At 46.1% G+C, this 15,770-nt stretch overlaps 1 protein-coding gene across 1 annotated transcript; it reads right to left on the reverse strand.

Moving 5' to 3' along the window:
- Positions 1 to 243: 243 nt before the first annotated feature.
- Positions 244 to 14,868, reverse strand: aff3 (AF4/FMR2 family, member 3). The gene is made up of 19 exons (XM_071919223.2): positions 14,797 to 14,868; positions 12,426 to 12,470; positions 9,254 to 9,328; positions 9,096 to 9,129; positions 8,866 to 8,923; positions 8,231 to 8,282; positions 7,695 to 7,729; positions 7,257 to 7,437; positions 3,656 to 5,689; positions 3,375 to 3,502; positions 3,086 to 3,248; positions 2,877 to 2,995; positions 2,657 to 2,720; positions 2,394 to 2,530; positions 2,179 to 2,250; positions 1,968 to 2,061; positions 1,735 to 1,784; positions 1,406 to 1,611; positions 244 to 1,257 (listed from the first exon to the last, which is right to left on the reverse strand). Exons 1-19 carry the CDS (start codon positions 14,866 to 14,868, stop codon positions 1,136 to 1,138), a joined length of 3,741 nt encoding a protein of 1,246 aa, XP_071775324.2. The 3' UTR covers positions 244 to 1,135.
- Between the last annotated feature and the right edge of the window lie 902 nt (positions 14,869 to 15,770).

The raw sequence follows: 15,770 nt of genomic DNA on the forward strand, positions 1-15,770 counted from the left end.
TCTTAATAATAAAGAAAGGGATTCAAAATAATGTAAATATCAGTATCAAAGAATAGATATGTTACTTGTGTCACTCGTGCTGTAAAGGACTATCCCTTCATTTTGGGACGAGTCTCTTCCTAGTGTCAAACCCACAAGTTCTGCATTGGTCAGCATGACAGAAAGCTGCACCACCAATCAAGTTACACATTCAAAAGCACACTCTTGAATTAGACAAAGGAGAAGAAATTTACTAGAGGACTTTTGAGTGACTTCAACCCCATTATACATACAGTACATACAAAATAATTACATAATCCGACACTCAAAACAGGAACAAAAATGAATGTTGCATAGAAGGAACCTTGAAAGTTGGCTACTGGACTCACCAACACATTATGCTCTGATATTTTTTCTTTTGTTTTTTCTAAAAACAGAAAATCCATCAAATATTGCACAGTAAAAAGACACATAAAAGTGACAATGTCACAGATTTAGGAAGTCCAAGCCATTAAAAAACCCTCATAAGCAAAATATGCTGACAAGTCTGCTACTTTGGAGAAAGTGGTTCACGATTTCACAATATCAAAAATCCCTAAATCCACTGTTGGTTTTGTTTAGCATTTGTTACCATTTGGCCCCGAGAAACCTGTCCACTGGATAATGATCAATTCTCTCCAAAATATGAAAAAGTCTTCACAGATGCACTTGAACATGCAATGGGAGTCCTGTGTTCGTGTCACTATGGAACATTTGGCAAAAAGGTTAGAGACAACAAATCCACAGTGCACACAACTCTTCAGATCAATCCACTGATGAGGAAGAAGGTGTTTGTGATTATTCCGGGAGGAGTTCAGAGATCGCTCTGTTTCACTTTGGTGAAATAACGGCACATTTCACTATAGTGTCCTGGCAGGGCTGAGAATAACGAGGCCATGGTTCAGAAGACTTTGCACACAGTAAGGCCCTGGACGGTGATCACCTCCACATCCTATTAGAGTCCAGCAGGTGTAAGACTGATGACGGGCTCCATGGGAGTCCATCCATCTGTATTTCACAGCACAGTAGGTATTAGTGCAACCATATCTGCTGCATAGAGGGCTTTGTCTCTTCTTAGTGAGGCCTGGGGCTCCGACAGGCAGATTAAATCTCTTTGCTAGTTGAGTTTGGCACTGATGCGTATCCACTGAAGAGCCTGCCTGGTGTACTGGACTGCGTGAGCAATACTACTGTGGAGCGTCAATGGTCCAGACAGAGTATTCAAGTAGTTGAAGAATTCTGTGTAGAACAAGGAAGGTAATGCTTTAAAAACCTGTTGTCATGAATGTGACAATTGTCATTTTTTTGCATGTATTTTATTTTTATGTAATCAGTCACATGCATCAGTTTGGTCCATGTGGATCTGAGAAGCAACTGGCTTCCTCACCTTTATTCTCCTTGGCGAGGTTGTCTGCCACCTCCCAGTACTCATAGCTGTACAGGACGCTGTTGGTGATGTTTAGGTGATTTGCTGCCATCTGGTGGATACGTTGGGGAATGCTGATGAGAGAGGGGGAGGTGCTGCCCCCATGTGACCCCAGGCTGAGGGGCTTGGCGTTGGGTAAGAGCGAAGAAGGCGGTCCCCCTGTACCCCTGGGGATGAAAACACATGCACAACAGGAAGATGGTGATCAATCCAACTGGAAGCAAATGGTAAAAATAGAGACTTAGAAATAGCTTATCATATGAAGTCATATGAAGTTTTTATCCACCTACTTCCCAGAGTCGTTCCAAAAGGGGGGTGTGGTAGGCACTTTGGGAGAACTCTGGAATGACACAATAAACAAGACTTGAAGTCATCCAAATCCCATCCATCTATCCTATCCATGTTTTCATTCTACCAAACATAACCCTAACCCTCTAGATATTGAAATGACAATGCCTCAAAAAGCTTGGTAACCTGATCTCTATGTGAAAGGCAAATCAGGCTTGTCTTTTTTTAAAGATACCTTAAAATAGTCCAGCAGAGCTTTGGAGTATTTCAGTGCATGGTCCTTCTTCAAACGAAACATCTGCCAGTAAAGGAGGGCAAGGCATCGGAAACTGCGGACACACAAGAACAATTCAAAGAAACTCAGGCGAACCACAAATCATCCCCAAAATGAAGGTCCTTCAGCTTGATGACAGATGGGGTATAAACAGAAGAGATGACATACGCACCACAGAACCGCCAGCTGTTTGTCTTCCTGTCTCGCCCCAGGGCCAGAGTGGCTCTTCAGCCGCATAGCGTACCTGAAGACACAGGACTATTACCTATGGAGCTGCAGTTTGTGCATATGCATACATATGAGTGTGTCTGCCTGTCTCCGTGTGTGTCTGTGTTTTACTCATACTTAATATCTGTTTATACATGCCGGGGACTTTATGTGATTCACCTAATAAGCTCTACTGTCTCTGAGTACATGGTATAAGGAGACTTGGCCTCCAATGGCCCCTCCTCCATGGCTTTCCCACACTCCATAAAGGAGAGAGCAGCGTCAACGTAATTCACAGCCTTCCCAAGCTTATCCACCTGGAAAAGAGACATTCAGGACAGGTAAGGATGGGAGAGAAAGATGGAAGCGTAGTAAAAATCAATGATACAACCACATCACATCTTCCTTCATTGTCGACAGTGTGTGTAAGGCGGAGGACTCACCATGGCGTCTGCACGGTGTTTCATCCTCTTGGCCTCGTGCATGTAGTACTCAGCATGGTGTGGACTAAGAGGAGAGAGAGAGGCCGAGAAAGAGACAGCGACAGAGTCACGGACACAGTGATTTATGACATCAGTAATACTCATATGCTGACAAGAGTGTGTATCTGTCCCACAGCATTGTGTGATGCATTGTGTGGACTGGGTGAATGTGATCACTCACGTTTCATGGCTTGGTATGGTCCCCTTGTGTCCCCCTGACTGTCTCATAGGGGGGCCCCAGGACTCAGACACTGGCTGGGGCTGTCCTGACACTCCTACAAATTCCACCTCCATCTTGGGCTGGGTTGAGAGGTCAAAAAGAGATTAAATAAACCAACAAGCTGCAGGTGAAGGAGTTGGAATGGTCTAAGTTGTGCTTTTTTGTATTACCTTTAGAGCAGAATCTCTGTTCTTGTCTCTGTCTTTGTGGGTGTGTGAGTAATGCTGCTCTGAATGCTGTGTTTTGATGGGGGGCTTGGTGGGCTCGGGGCTGTCAGACAGTGGTGACAAGGGGGACAATGGCCTCTTATTGTCCAAGTACTCCTCCAAGTACCTGCAAACACACACACAAAAAATAATAGATCTTGTCATAAGTGATGTAACAATGCGAATACATGTAATTGTGCATATGAGTTTACATGTGTATACGAGAGGCAAGTGGTGTGCATTGTGGTCTCACCCGTTGTGTACGGTCTCAGTTGCAAGGTTGTGCGGTGGCTTTTGAGATGAAGACTCTGTTTGGCCTGAGAGGTCGTTTGCAAAAGACATGCTCCTCTTGCTTTCTCTGTGTGACACACCATTCTCCAACTGGTGACACACACAAGTATGCATTGAAGAACAAGCCTATATTGACACTTTCTGTCTCATACTTTTCTGTCTCATACTCATACAAAGCTTTCACAGATAAGTTTATCACATCATATTCACAGGAAGAGAGAAGCAAGTATGTGCGCTCGCTACCTTGCGTTTCCTTTTGCTATCTCTATTCACTGTCTCTGGGACACACAGGTGTTTCATGGCCTCTCTTTGCTTGGCCTTGGGGTTGGTTGATGAGGAGGACGAGGAAGAAGAGGTGTGTTTGTGAGTGTCACCGGTAGTGGTGTCCGGGACCCTTTTGAGAAGACTGAGGTCTATCTGCACCACCAGATTTCTCAGCCCTCGCTGGGAAGAGGCTGTGCTCTGTTCGGTTCGTCCAAATGGGACCAGGGTGTAGAGTTTCTGCTTCCCCTCACTCTGCTGTCCCTCGCCTGGATTACCTGAGGCGGGTCCTCTGGGGCACACCACCTTTGGCCTGCTGTCTTTGGGTCTGCCTGGACCCTGTTGCCCTCTCTGGGCGAGTCTCTTGTGGGATGTGGAATCTGCTGGAACTTTGGTGATGTTAACCTGATGTTCAGATTCTGAATCTGAACCTGAAGACGAAGAGGAGGAGGAGGATGGGATATGCGGAGTGGGGGAATGTGAAACTGGAGGTGAAGGGACTGGCTGTGACTCTCTCTCCTCCTCACTTCTGCCTCCCTTTCTCGTCCGCCCCTGGTGGTGTGGGTCTCCCTGAAGGCGGTGCCGCTCGGTGTTGGTATGAGGTCTTTGTTTGGGCTGGACTGCCTGCCATTCGCCTCTCTGTTGCTGCTCCCTCCTCCTCCTCTTCTCCTCTCTCGCTGTCTCCTCTCTCCTCCTCTGCCTCTCTGTCACTCCCTCCTCCTCCTCCTCTTCCTCTGAACTCTGGATCCAGGGACGTCTCAGTAGCTGCTCCTCCGCCAGTCTCCTGTCTTCCTTTCTCTCCTGTTTCTCCCGCTGTTTCTCCCTATATTTGTCCTCTTTTCTCTCTCGTTTTCTCTCCTCTGCCTGGGTCAGGGTCAATTCTCTGTGGTCAACCTCCTGTTCCTTGGATTGGGGTTTCCTCTGTGATGTTTTAGTGTGAGAGACCTGAGCTGGGGCTGGGGCCTCCCACGACTTAGCTTTAGGTTTTAGGCTGGGGCTGGATCTAGAGTTAGGCACAGTACCAGAATTGGTAGCAACTTTAGAGGTAGATTGAGAATGAGAACTGTGACCAGCCTTGCCGCTGGTTTCACGAGTAGGGACTGTGGGAGCTAAGTGCTTCGCTCTTGTGGGGCTACTTTGTGAGCTAGGCTGAAATATAGGTCTGGGGTTCTGATTGGAGCTGTGGTTGGGTCTGTTACCCTGGATTTGCTCAGATTTTGATGTGTGTTTGACTTTGGGAGCTGCAGCAAGTTGTTTAGAGCTCGGATGAAAATTAGGCTTAGGCCTAGATTTGTGGTTGTGACTCTGGTTGGAGTTCACAACTGGAGAGGCCTTGTCTTTGACCTTGGATCTGCTTTGGCGTTGGTCTTGATCCTGTGTGGGTTTAGTCTTGGGCCTGTGTTGAGGAGGTGGCTGGGGACACAGGCTATTTCTGGGCTTGCTCTTGATATCAGTGTTGGGCGCCGGAGCAATCCATGGCCTAATTTTTGTCCTGTGGGGACTGGTTGTTAGGCTAGGCCGTGTTTGGTTCAGCTGTTGAGGACTCTGCACCTGAGGGTAGTGATGAGGGCTGGAAGGAGGAAGGCTGGGACTGGGGCTTCTTGGGGGGTGTCTGGGTATAGGGCTAGGGCTTCGGCTGGCTCTTGGGCTCCCACATGGGCTGGGGCAAACACTTGGAACTGGGCTGGGGATAGGACTGTGCCTTGGGCTAGGGCTGGGACTTGGACAGGTGCTGGGGAATGGGCTGGGGCTGGGGCAGAAGCTGTAACCGGGACTAGGCAGAGGGCTGTTCTTATGGCTGTAGTTGAACTGTGGGCTGGGAATGGGGCTTTGGCTAGGGCTGTATTCCTGATTGTTGTCCCAAGTCCTAGCTGGAGATGGGGCTCTGTGGGTATGCGGAGAGGGCAAGCGTCCTGGAATGCTCTGGGTGGGATCCTGTTCACTGCTGGAAGATTTTTTCCGGGCCTTCTTCAGCCACTTATCCAACTGCCACTGGGTGGTAGAGGGATGATCTGTCTAAAAAAGCACGGAGAAAGAGAAACACAAATGAGAGAATACAGGTATTAATGATCTACTACATCAATACAAGGATTTAAATGAATCTTTACCAATAGATTTGTAATAGCGGAAGCCTGACACACATACACATTTCCTTCACATACTAAAAAAAGAGAATGCAGGACACTTTAATGTTACATTAGAGCCTCTAGAAATGACACATACCACAAACAATTGTACACATACCACAACACTTGCACATTGCGATACAATCAACTAAAATGTACTGCTGGCATCAAATGCAAAAACATCCACTACACAGAACACATCACTAACTCAGTAGCTTGCACCGTTTTAACTATGAAAACTCTATTCAAATGACAAATCTGGATTTTGACTCGTCTAGAAACAGTCACTTCAGTAAAGATTCCAGCTAACAGTATAATTTCAACTCAATACTTACTACATAGTCTCACTCCTGCTGCTCAAGTATCCACATCTGTGCTTACAGTAGCTCAACCCCCTTCCAATTACTGCAAATGACTCATGTACTGTTTGCTTAACAACTGGCTGGGTAACCATGAGAATAAAAAGAACATGAGAGAGAGAAGAGGTTTTTACTCAAATAAAAAAGCAAGAGGATACTCACGGCTGGAGAGCAAACTTCTTTCCTACTCCCTCTTTCTCTCTCTCTCTCTCTTTTTCTCTCTTGGCTGACCAGAGCTAAATTAAACCTCTACTCCTCAAGTCAAACAGTGACCCCCTCCCCACATCCCTCGCCCTCTTTCCAGAGAAGACACTGCATCTCTTGTACCCTCGCTGCTCCCCTCCCTCCTTCTTTCTATCCCTCCCTCTTTCTCTCCCTCCTCCTCCCTACCTGGAACTCTGGAGCTGCTACTTCCAAAGCTCCAACCCCCATCTCTTCCTTGGGAGACACTCAAACACTCCACATAGATGAAAAACACATGGTGCCTCCCCCTTCTCTATAGGGGCCCGATATAGTGAATGTTCAGTAATAGAGCCAGCTATGCCACACAGGGCCTTCCATTCATAAAAGAGGAGCAGGTTTCCCCTCCTAGCAAACGCCTCAAACCCTCCCCACAATACCCCACACCTCCGAAAGTAAGAGGCCATTATACCCAACTGTACACCAAACTCTTGTGCCTATTCGCTCATTCAAGATTTATCTGACATCAAGCAAGTACAGCAAGTACAGCACAGCCCACATTCTGTTGCGTGCGACTGTTGTGCTGAAAGAGAAGGTTATGCTAATTGCTGATGAAATGTTAGCATGAAACAGAATCTCGATGACTTCCGCCTCCTGAGGGCTTTTCCTCTTTAAGACTCGGCTTGTTGACATGACACCCAGGCTCTAATTCCTAAAGCTTCCCCCTCCCCATGCTCCTCTCCAACTCACATGCATTCCTAATTCCTCTGTCCCTCCCCCCACCTGCCCTCAACTGCCTCTGTGCCGCTCCCTGTGGAGAATTAACCCGAAGGCACAAAACCAGAGCAGGATAGACACAGCGAGACACGGACAGGGCAGATAGAAAGATAAGAAGAGGCAGTGGCTCAACATCGGTACCTCCTTGGTGCACGGGGGCTGTGTGTTGGCAGGCGACACGGGATCGGAGTGAGTTTCTGGGCTCGGGCTGCGGGAACGCTGGCTACTGCTCTCTGACTCACCAGAGGAGTCTGAGCCTGAAGAGTCCGAGCTGGAATGTCTCACCCGCCCGCCATGTGTGTGTGCACACTGTGCTGACAGGCTGTCAGTCAACACACACAAACACCAGAGAGGGGTCAGCTTACGTACATAGCCATGTGGAGCATGCACACAGACAGACTCAGACAGACACACACACACAAATATGAATACAAATGACACATGCACACACACATTGAAAAAACATACCATTTATTCTAACACATGCAGATGAACGTGTGTACAGACATATAAACATGCACACACACACACACACAAATCCATACCCACAACATGCATGCATAAACTGTCATTCAGTACCTGTGTCCGTCCCACGAAGCTGACTCATGAGCGGCCTTCAGTGACACAAAACAAAAGACAGACTTATCATCCATAGCGATAGCCCACAGAGCAGCTTCCTATCCTCTTTGTGTCTCCTCTGCTCCCTGATGTCTTATCATCCTCTGTACTAGCTAATAGGGAAACAATTGTTAACTGAGTGCCCGCTTGTGCTAATGTGTGTGTGCGCGTACTGTTGAACTCTATACCAGGAAAAAAAGGGATCCTGTGTCAGTGTGTCAGTGATCCTGCGTTGCCAAACACTGACTTTCCCTCTTTCCCTCTCTCTCCCACTGTCTGTCTATCTGCCCACTCAAGCTTGCACAGTGGCCAAATACATGAGGGTACGAGAGGTAGACAGTGAAAGATGGAAGACAGATATGGTCAACTGAGGTCAGAACTACTACAGAAGAAATGTTTAACACCATGGGAAGATTATATTGAAAGTACTTTAACAGGTAGTGGTCAGTTTCCTGACTGCAGGGAAAGACTGTGGAGTGTCATGTCAGTCCACCTACCCTGTGAGTGTCGTCCTCATCACTGCTCAGCTTCAGGTCATCAGCAAGCATACTGTGAGATAAAAACACACGGTCAGAAAAAAACCTGTACCTGTTATGACTAGGGCCGATAGACCATTAGGTTGTCTTTCTGGAATCTCAATACAATTTCCTCTTCCGAATGTATTGGTGAATATTACATTTAATAAAGTGATGTCACATAACAAAGGCTGTGTAAAAATGTGCCAGGTACCAGTACATCACTGAACATGTGCATCTTATTAAAAAGAGGATGTAAAGAGTGAGCGAACAGGGGCAAAGCGGCCCCCATTGACAGCTTTCTAGCAGCTCGGCTCACCTTTGACCTGACCCGGGCCGTATGTGATGTCGGCTGAATCACTCAAGCTGTCAGCTGAGTGGACTCACCCCGTCTTTCTCTGTACCTCCCTCTGCCTAGCCCCTCTGTCAGTAATGCTTTTCGACGTGACCTTACAGCGTAGGATGTTCATGATGTGTACCTCATTTTATAAAAAAGCTGCTGTGAATGCATCAAGTATGTGCCTGATGTATAATGATCTGTGTGTGTGTGTCACTGCCCCAACTCAGGTTTGATGATCCCCCTCCCCGTGGATCATGTTTCCCCGTGTCCCACTTACGATTTGTGAGGCGCCACGTGAGGGTGACGGGTCATTCGCAGCTGAACATCCCCCCGAGCTGACAGAGAGAGAGAGAGAGAGAGAGAGAGAGAGAGAGAGAGAAAGGTGGGAGAGAATGAGAGAAACATAGACAGAAAGAGACACTGAGTCATAAATGAACAGAGAAACAAGTAACCTGTAAATTATTGCACACGTCAGACATGTATACTTATCAGTCAGTGAATACATACATTGCCTTTGCTGCGTAGTGTGCTGCTTTGCATCCTTGAGGAAGACAGAGAACATTAAATGGTGAGTATGAATTTAACGGGTTAATCATCAAAGATAAACGCACACTCACTCTCACACACACACACACACACACACACACACACACACACTCACACACCTTGGGGTTGTAGAGGATTCGCTGGGCCTGGTCACCCCTTAAGGCTTGCTGGGACGGCCAGGACTGAGTCATGTCCTATATAACAGAAGGGGTCAAAGTTCAATTGTGAGAGGTCACTGAGATTGATGGGCTTCACACACATAAAACACAGACATTCTAAGTCATATAGATAAGTATGATTTATCGATTCACACATTGCCACGCATACAGTACAGAGAGAGCTTCATTTGACAGCTGACTCTTATTATCAGCACTGTTGCTCCCCACTAGGGGGAGTTTGTCTGGGTGTAAATGTGGGTTAGCCTCTGAGTCTCTAGTGTAGGCTGAGAGACGTGTATTACACGCTTGGCACGTGGGTGTGGGAGTGTTACTCTTGGCAGCGGTTTCAAGTTTTCTATGCAATCATTTTGTTTCAAACACATTCTTGGCCTATTGTGTCTCTTGCATGCACTTTGAGCATCTGATACATCTTAGGTTCTTGATCTACCTTTTTGTGTTCTGTGGCTCTCTTTTGGAAAATGTATTTGTACATGGATGTGTATGCACATTAATGGATGGGGTGGTAGACTAGAGGTTGGAGAAGCAGTGCTGTGACTGGAAGGCTGAGTGTCTGGGCAGAGAAAGTGAACGAGAAACTCTCACCCCTCCCTCAGTAACCACTGCTGAGGCGTCCTTGAGCAAGGCGCTTAACCCCCAACTGCTCCAGCAGAGCTGCTCAGTGGCCACCAGCAGAAGACTGTGGTTGAACTGTGCAGCACCCAGGTGTTCATGTGTATAACTATATGAATGTGAAGCAACCCTATGCTGAAAAGGCATATGCACGTTCAGTCAACTTTCTGTGGACAAGTAAAGGTAAAAAAAAAAAAAGCAGAATACGTGTGGCAGGAAATGTATGTTATGAAAATACATTTATGTTGGTCTTTTCAAATAAAGAAAATACTTGTAAGTTAAATGTTCATGAACAAACTAAAACCTATCTATTTTGTAATGCAAAGCTAAAAACTAATTGATGAGGGCATGTCACCAGGGCATGTCACCAGGAAACAAGTTCCAAGTGGCTGACTGCCCATGCAACATATCTTTTTTCAATGGGATGTACTGTTTCATGGGTCAAAACCTTGTTTTACAGGTTTTGATTGTCAGAAGGTGTGGCCACCATCTATGATTTCTTCTATCCCGGGGAAAAACATGGGACTGAATTGCTAGAAAGTACACGCCCTTTGCACAGGTAGGGCACTCCATGTCATCTGCCTTACAAGTTACATTTCTGCACACTTTAACATTGATGATGAAAATCAGGAACCTGGATGAATAACACCAGTATGTGGTGCTCAAGGTATAAGCAGGAGCTGAATGACTACAGAGGGAACGATGTGCGTCAGCCTCAGCTGTGTCCACAATCCACTTGATGCTTTTTAGCTTTTGAATAGTCTCACCTCTTTATATTTAATTGTACTGCGCTGTTCTCATAGCTTTTCATGGAGGAGAAGTGTCTGGCTTTAGTATTTCAGTATTTCTTCAAAACATAAACACTGTCCTCAGAAGTATCTTCTTATTAATGGCAAAATACACACAGATCATTTTTGCATATATAAATACATGTGGTAGAATTACTGGCCACTGCTGAGTGTGCGTGACAGTGGCTGTGTTTGTGCGAGTGTATGTGTGTATGTGTGTGTGTGTGTGTGTGTGTGTATGCATGTGCGCGCGTGTCATTGCTCTCCCTGAGGGAAGAGAAGACTGTGATGATTATAGATAATCGCCTGGGCTATTATGAAACTGTGCCCAGTGTGGTATCTTTTATTTGTCATATCTGCACAGCGCTCAGGAAGAAACCAGCCACATGGAGAGAGCTCTGCATCCACAGTACATTGTCTCTGCTCCTGCTTTGATTATAATCTCTGCTGATTAGATTGCCCGCAGTCTTCCTCAGACAAACCAGGCCCCACGGATGCTGAGAAAATGGGCTGATTTTGTACCATTTCAACATGATCTAGAGTGGTTCCCAAGCTGTTACATAACCTGGAAGCATGGGGGTGCTGTGTGTGTCTATGTGTATGTGTGTGAGTGTAACCATGGTTGGGTGAGGGGTGTGAGGTTGCTTGACCGTTGAAACAGGGAGCAAGCTCTGGAAAAGGTCATGTTTTATCAGCTCTGATGTCTCATAGTGTGTGTGTGTGTGTGTGTGTGTGTGTGTGAGGGGAGATGGAGGGGGTGGAGGGTGGGTGGGGTGCGCAGAGTAACAGATCAGGATGTGTGATAACAGAGACGGAACTCCAGTCGTGCTGCCGAGGTCTAAAATAATCCTTAATGGGAGTCTGCTATGAGGAACATGCCCCATTTCATTCATTCAGCCAGAGGCACTTGTGACACAACGCATAGCGCTTTTCAGTCTAGTGAATCTGGCAGATGACTCTAAAGCATCTCTTTTCCTCCTCTCTTCCTCTTCTCTCTCTTCCAACCCTCTGCTCCCCGGAGGGCAAGTGTTTCCTCTCTCCGCTCATCCTTTCACTTCATTATCTCTCCTCTCCTCCCCCAGTCACCAAGGACACACCAGCATCCCTCGCCCCTCTCCTCTAACAACAACAAGGCCTCCCAGGTGGAGCATTATGTGTTGCTATCTCCGCCCCCCCCAATCCCCATCCCCATCTCCCGTGTCTCTATTCTTCTGCTCGGCTCCCTCTCTGTCCCACGCTTGTCTGTGGACTAGTAATAGGCCACAGGGACCAGCGGTGGGCTGTGGTTACACACACATCCTTTATATCTTAAGCCTCCAACGTCACATGAAGAGACAGCAGACCACTGGGCCACTGATCACAGACTAAGATGTCTAGGAGGTGCGGCTGGCGTTTCTTCCACTAAGCAATAACACATCCTAATGTATCTAGTAATGTAGCTATGTAGCACAAATAGAGCCTCTCAAAGAACAACCAAATCAAAACCCAAACAAAGATGCAATGAAGCGCAAAAGGCTCATAAACTGCACAAACTAGAAAACAGCAATCACAATCTGAATAGACATAGCTGATTCATTTACTGAGTGGTAAATTTAATTGCACAGGTTCAAAGTCAATTACTACTACTACTACTACTACTGCTACTACTACTACCATTAATAATAATAAAACCATCATCATAAAAGTCGAGTAATAAAAAATGAGCGATCTCTTACCCCTAGAATATCTTTGGCACAGCTGTTGTGTTGGCTTCTTGTTACCTGCAGGAACAGAGGGGCAGAAGAGAACGTCACAGGAAGTCACACAGGCAGACCACAGGCAGACAATACTTAAGAGTACTTAACAGACTTAAGTCCAGTTACCAACCAGGCAAGCATATGGAGAAAGACAAGTGTGCAGCTGTGCACAAGCCAGAACATTTAAATCATGCATCCTGTGTGTGTCCGATTTAAGATTACTTAAATATGCGGTTTTAACACACACATACACTCACACACAATACCGCCAGACATGCACCCACACATACATAGACACGTTCATTTCATCCACCACTCCCTATTATGGATGTGGCATGTCTCATCTCAATCTCTACCACATGCAAACATGCACTCAAACACACACACACACACACACACACACACACACACACACACCAAACGAAACAGACACTGACTGATCTCTGCTTCCCGCCTCTTTGCTGTAACATACACAATTAAGTGTAGCACTTTACTGTAATCCCTCTTACAGTCACACACACACACCCGCACACACACGCACACACACACACACACACACACACACGCACACACGCACACACACACACACACACACACACACACACAGAGTAATCGTGACGGTTGAAAGGAGGTTGATGCTGGTTGGTGACTCATATCTTAACAATCACAGCTGCAGATGATCAGAAGGATGCTGATTCTGTAGCGAGCAACTTTCTGTTTCCATCCACATTAGGCTGCCCTCGTCTCTCTCCCTTCCCCCACCCGTCTCTCTGCTACACCTTCATCCTCTATCTCTCATTTTCTCATTTAGAATTCATTCAGTGTTCTTTACTGGCATGAATGTAGAGGACAATATTGCTAAAGCATCAGGATAAAGGACCACGTCCCCTTTCCCCCTTGTATCATTGTGTGTAGGTGCTTACTGTGCCTGTGGGTGTGTGTTTCGTACATGAGTATGACTACTATATGTGTAAGCGTTTAGTGTTTGTGTGGGAAACACTACAACAAGTTCAAACAGTGATAAAATAAGTAGGTAAAATGAGTAATCAAAATACATATGATGCCAATTTTAAGATCATAATCAAGGAGTGTGTGTCACTCACTGTTCCTCGGTATTATTCCTGAATAGTCATCAAGCTCTGCAAATACATTTGTCTGGTTAGGTTTTTAGTTTCAGTTTTTCATTGTTTTAAACTTTTGCATTTCTATGTCAACCTCATCTGTCAAACGCTGACCACATATCCTGTCTTCCTATACTAGTAAGAACATAAGACATGTAATCCATCTTTAACTGTCTCTATAGTCTACACATTATATTCCATTTTCTTTTTGTGGCTTCTTATCTTCTTCCTATGCCTCACTCACAGTCTTTTCTGAGCCATCTGTACAGCATGAGTATGTACTGTAGCAAATGTGTGTGTGTGTGTGTGTGTGTGTGTGTGTGTGTGTGTGTGTGTGTGTGTTTCTGCTTGCATGCATGAGTCACTACGGTCAGTGTCTGAGTGGCTGGACTCTGAGCCTGCGGATGGAAAACAGTGTGTGTGAGGGTGTGTGAAAATTGGCCTGTCTGATTATTATGACCACAAGGCAGTTATGAGGCCATAGGCACCCAATGAAAAACATAAACACAGACAGCCAGTGTTTCACATCCCCGTGGCGGTACACAGCAAAACTCTAGCCTGCTTCCCCAGTTAACACTTATAGGCCCATTAGTATGAACATTATCATGTGCAATGCGTTTCACACTTCCATGGCCACTGGCAGCAGAGGCTACAGCCATGGTGCAATACCCTTGATGAATGTAACATCCCCTGTGGCCGGGGCTAACCACAACCCATCATAACACCTGCAACAAGCAGCATGCAAGCCAACTACTTAGCACCTGTTACATTCTCAAGAATCAACAATTAGAGTTGGAGTTAGAGTTATGTTAGTTTTCAGGCTATACCTATTTCAATAGTATTTCAATTTAGTAATGCTGGGTAGTAAGTTCAAAGCAAATTTGAAAACACTCATGTCATCAAATCTGATGAAGAAAAACAATGCATGGCTCTGCAGAGATAAATATTATTATTAGTTACTTGAGTATTCATTTTTCAATAGACCATTCCTTTACCCGTATAGCCTATGTAGTTTGGTGACTTAAAACTTGAAACTGAAACAAGAAACTGACACAAAAAACTGAAACAAGACGCTGACACTAACTAGACTGATGGCTGGCTACTAAGAGACTAATTAAAAAGCCAAGTGACCTACATTGACCCATGCTATAATATTCACAAGAAAACGATCATTCATCTGTTTGTAAGTATCCAGCCCATATAGCCTTATGCCTACATGCCCCTCTTACCTGAGAAGATGCGCATCGGAGCAGAAAACAGACGATGGAAAGTTTCCCTTTGCCGCCGAGGACTGTAGGCATGTTTCCTGGCTGGTCAGTGCTCTCCTCTGGTGTCCATACCAGTGAGGACTCGCGTTAGTAAAAAATACAGCGGCGGCGATGCCTCTCCGTGACGCGGGAAGAGGAGTGATCGGCTGCAGCTCCTCACTCGCGGATCCGCCGCCGTGCAGCTGGAGAGTCACCGAGGAAGACGGAGGACGATGTAGGCGGACCGGTAACGTCAGAGGGGAGTCATGACACACCACCCCACGGCGCGAGAACACGACTCAGTGGACCGGTGAATGGTGCGCAACACCCGGTGTGGCGTGGTAGCTGCTTAGTAACGATACTTAGTAACGAGCTGTGTAAGGATTTTCAGTTACACTTCAGTTTTACAAAAGGCAATGATAGGGCCGTTGCTTTTCGAATGAGTAATGAGTAGCTAATTCATTGCTTTTTTGAGCAACCAGCCTAACACTGCTCAACACACCTGCAAGTACTCACTCGGTGATGTAGGGTAAATAAAAGGTGGGTAAACCATGGGTTCCAGTTCCAGCGACATTACAGTTGCGTACCTGGGAATTATGGGCCCCTCGCACAGGAGGTGACTCCGTGTCCCCCTACACTTTCCTCTCCTCCCCACACCACCATTATTCCATCTATGACAAACATCTATGTCTCAACAACACCTCCACACTCCTTAACTGATCGCACCACGCATCCCTAATTGAGATTACAGGCTTTTAGCACTACCCTGGTATCACTAAATGGCTGTCATAACCATATGTTCACCAGTCCCCAGTTCAAAATCACATGGGAGGACAATTTTGTTTTAATCCACACAGGAAAAACCTAGCCATTTTTTCCAATATTATTCGGATGTTTTACTAGTATGCCCTTAACTGAAAACATGAATGGGTTTTGTCATTGAACTGGGATCCACC

This window comes from Centroberyx gerrardi, chromosome 10, assembly GCF_048128805.1.
Source record: "Centroberyx gerrardi isolate f3 chromosome 10, fCenGer3.hap1.cur.20231027, whole genome shotgun sequence".
Classification (NCBI taxonomy): Eukaryota; Metazoa; Chordata; class Actinopteri; order Beryciformes; family Berycidae; genus Centroberyx; species Centroberyx gerrardi.

Excerpts from the sequence above, each read along its gene's own strand:
- aff3 (XM_071919223.2), bottom strand. The coding sequence starts at position 14,868 with ATGCCTACAGTCCTCGGCGGCAAAGGGAAACTTTCCATCGTCTGTTTT. Across the intron at positions 12,471-14,796 it reads TCCGATGCGCATCTTCTCAG|GTAACAAGAAGCCAACACAA; the intron begins GTAAGAGGGGCA and ends CTGTTCCTGCAG. Across the intron at positions 8,924-9,095 it reads CACTACGCAGCAAAGGCAAT|CTCGGGGGGATGTTCAGCTG; the intron begins GTATGTATTCAC and ends TCTCTCTGTCAG.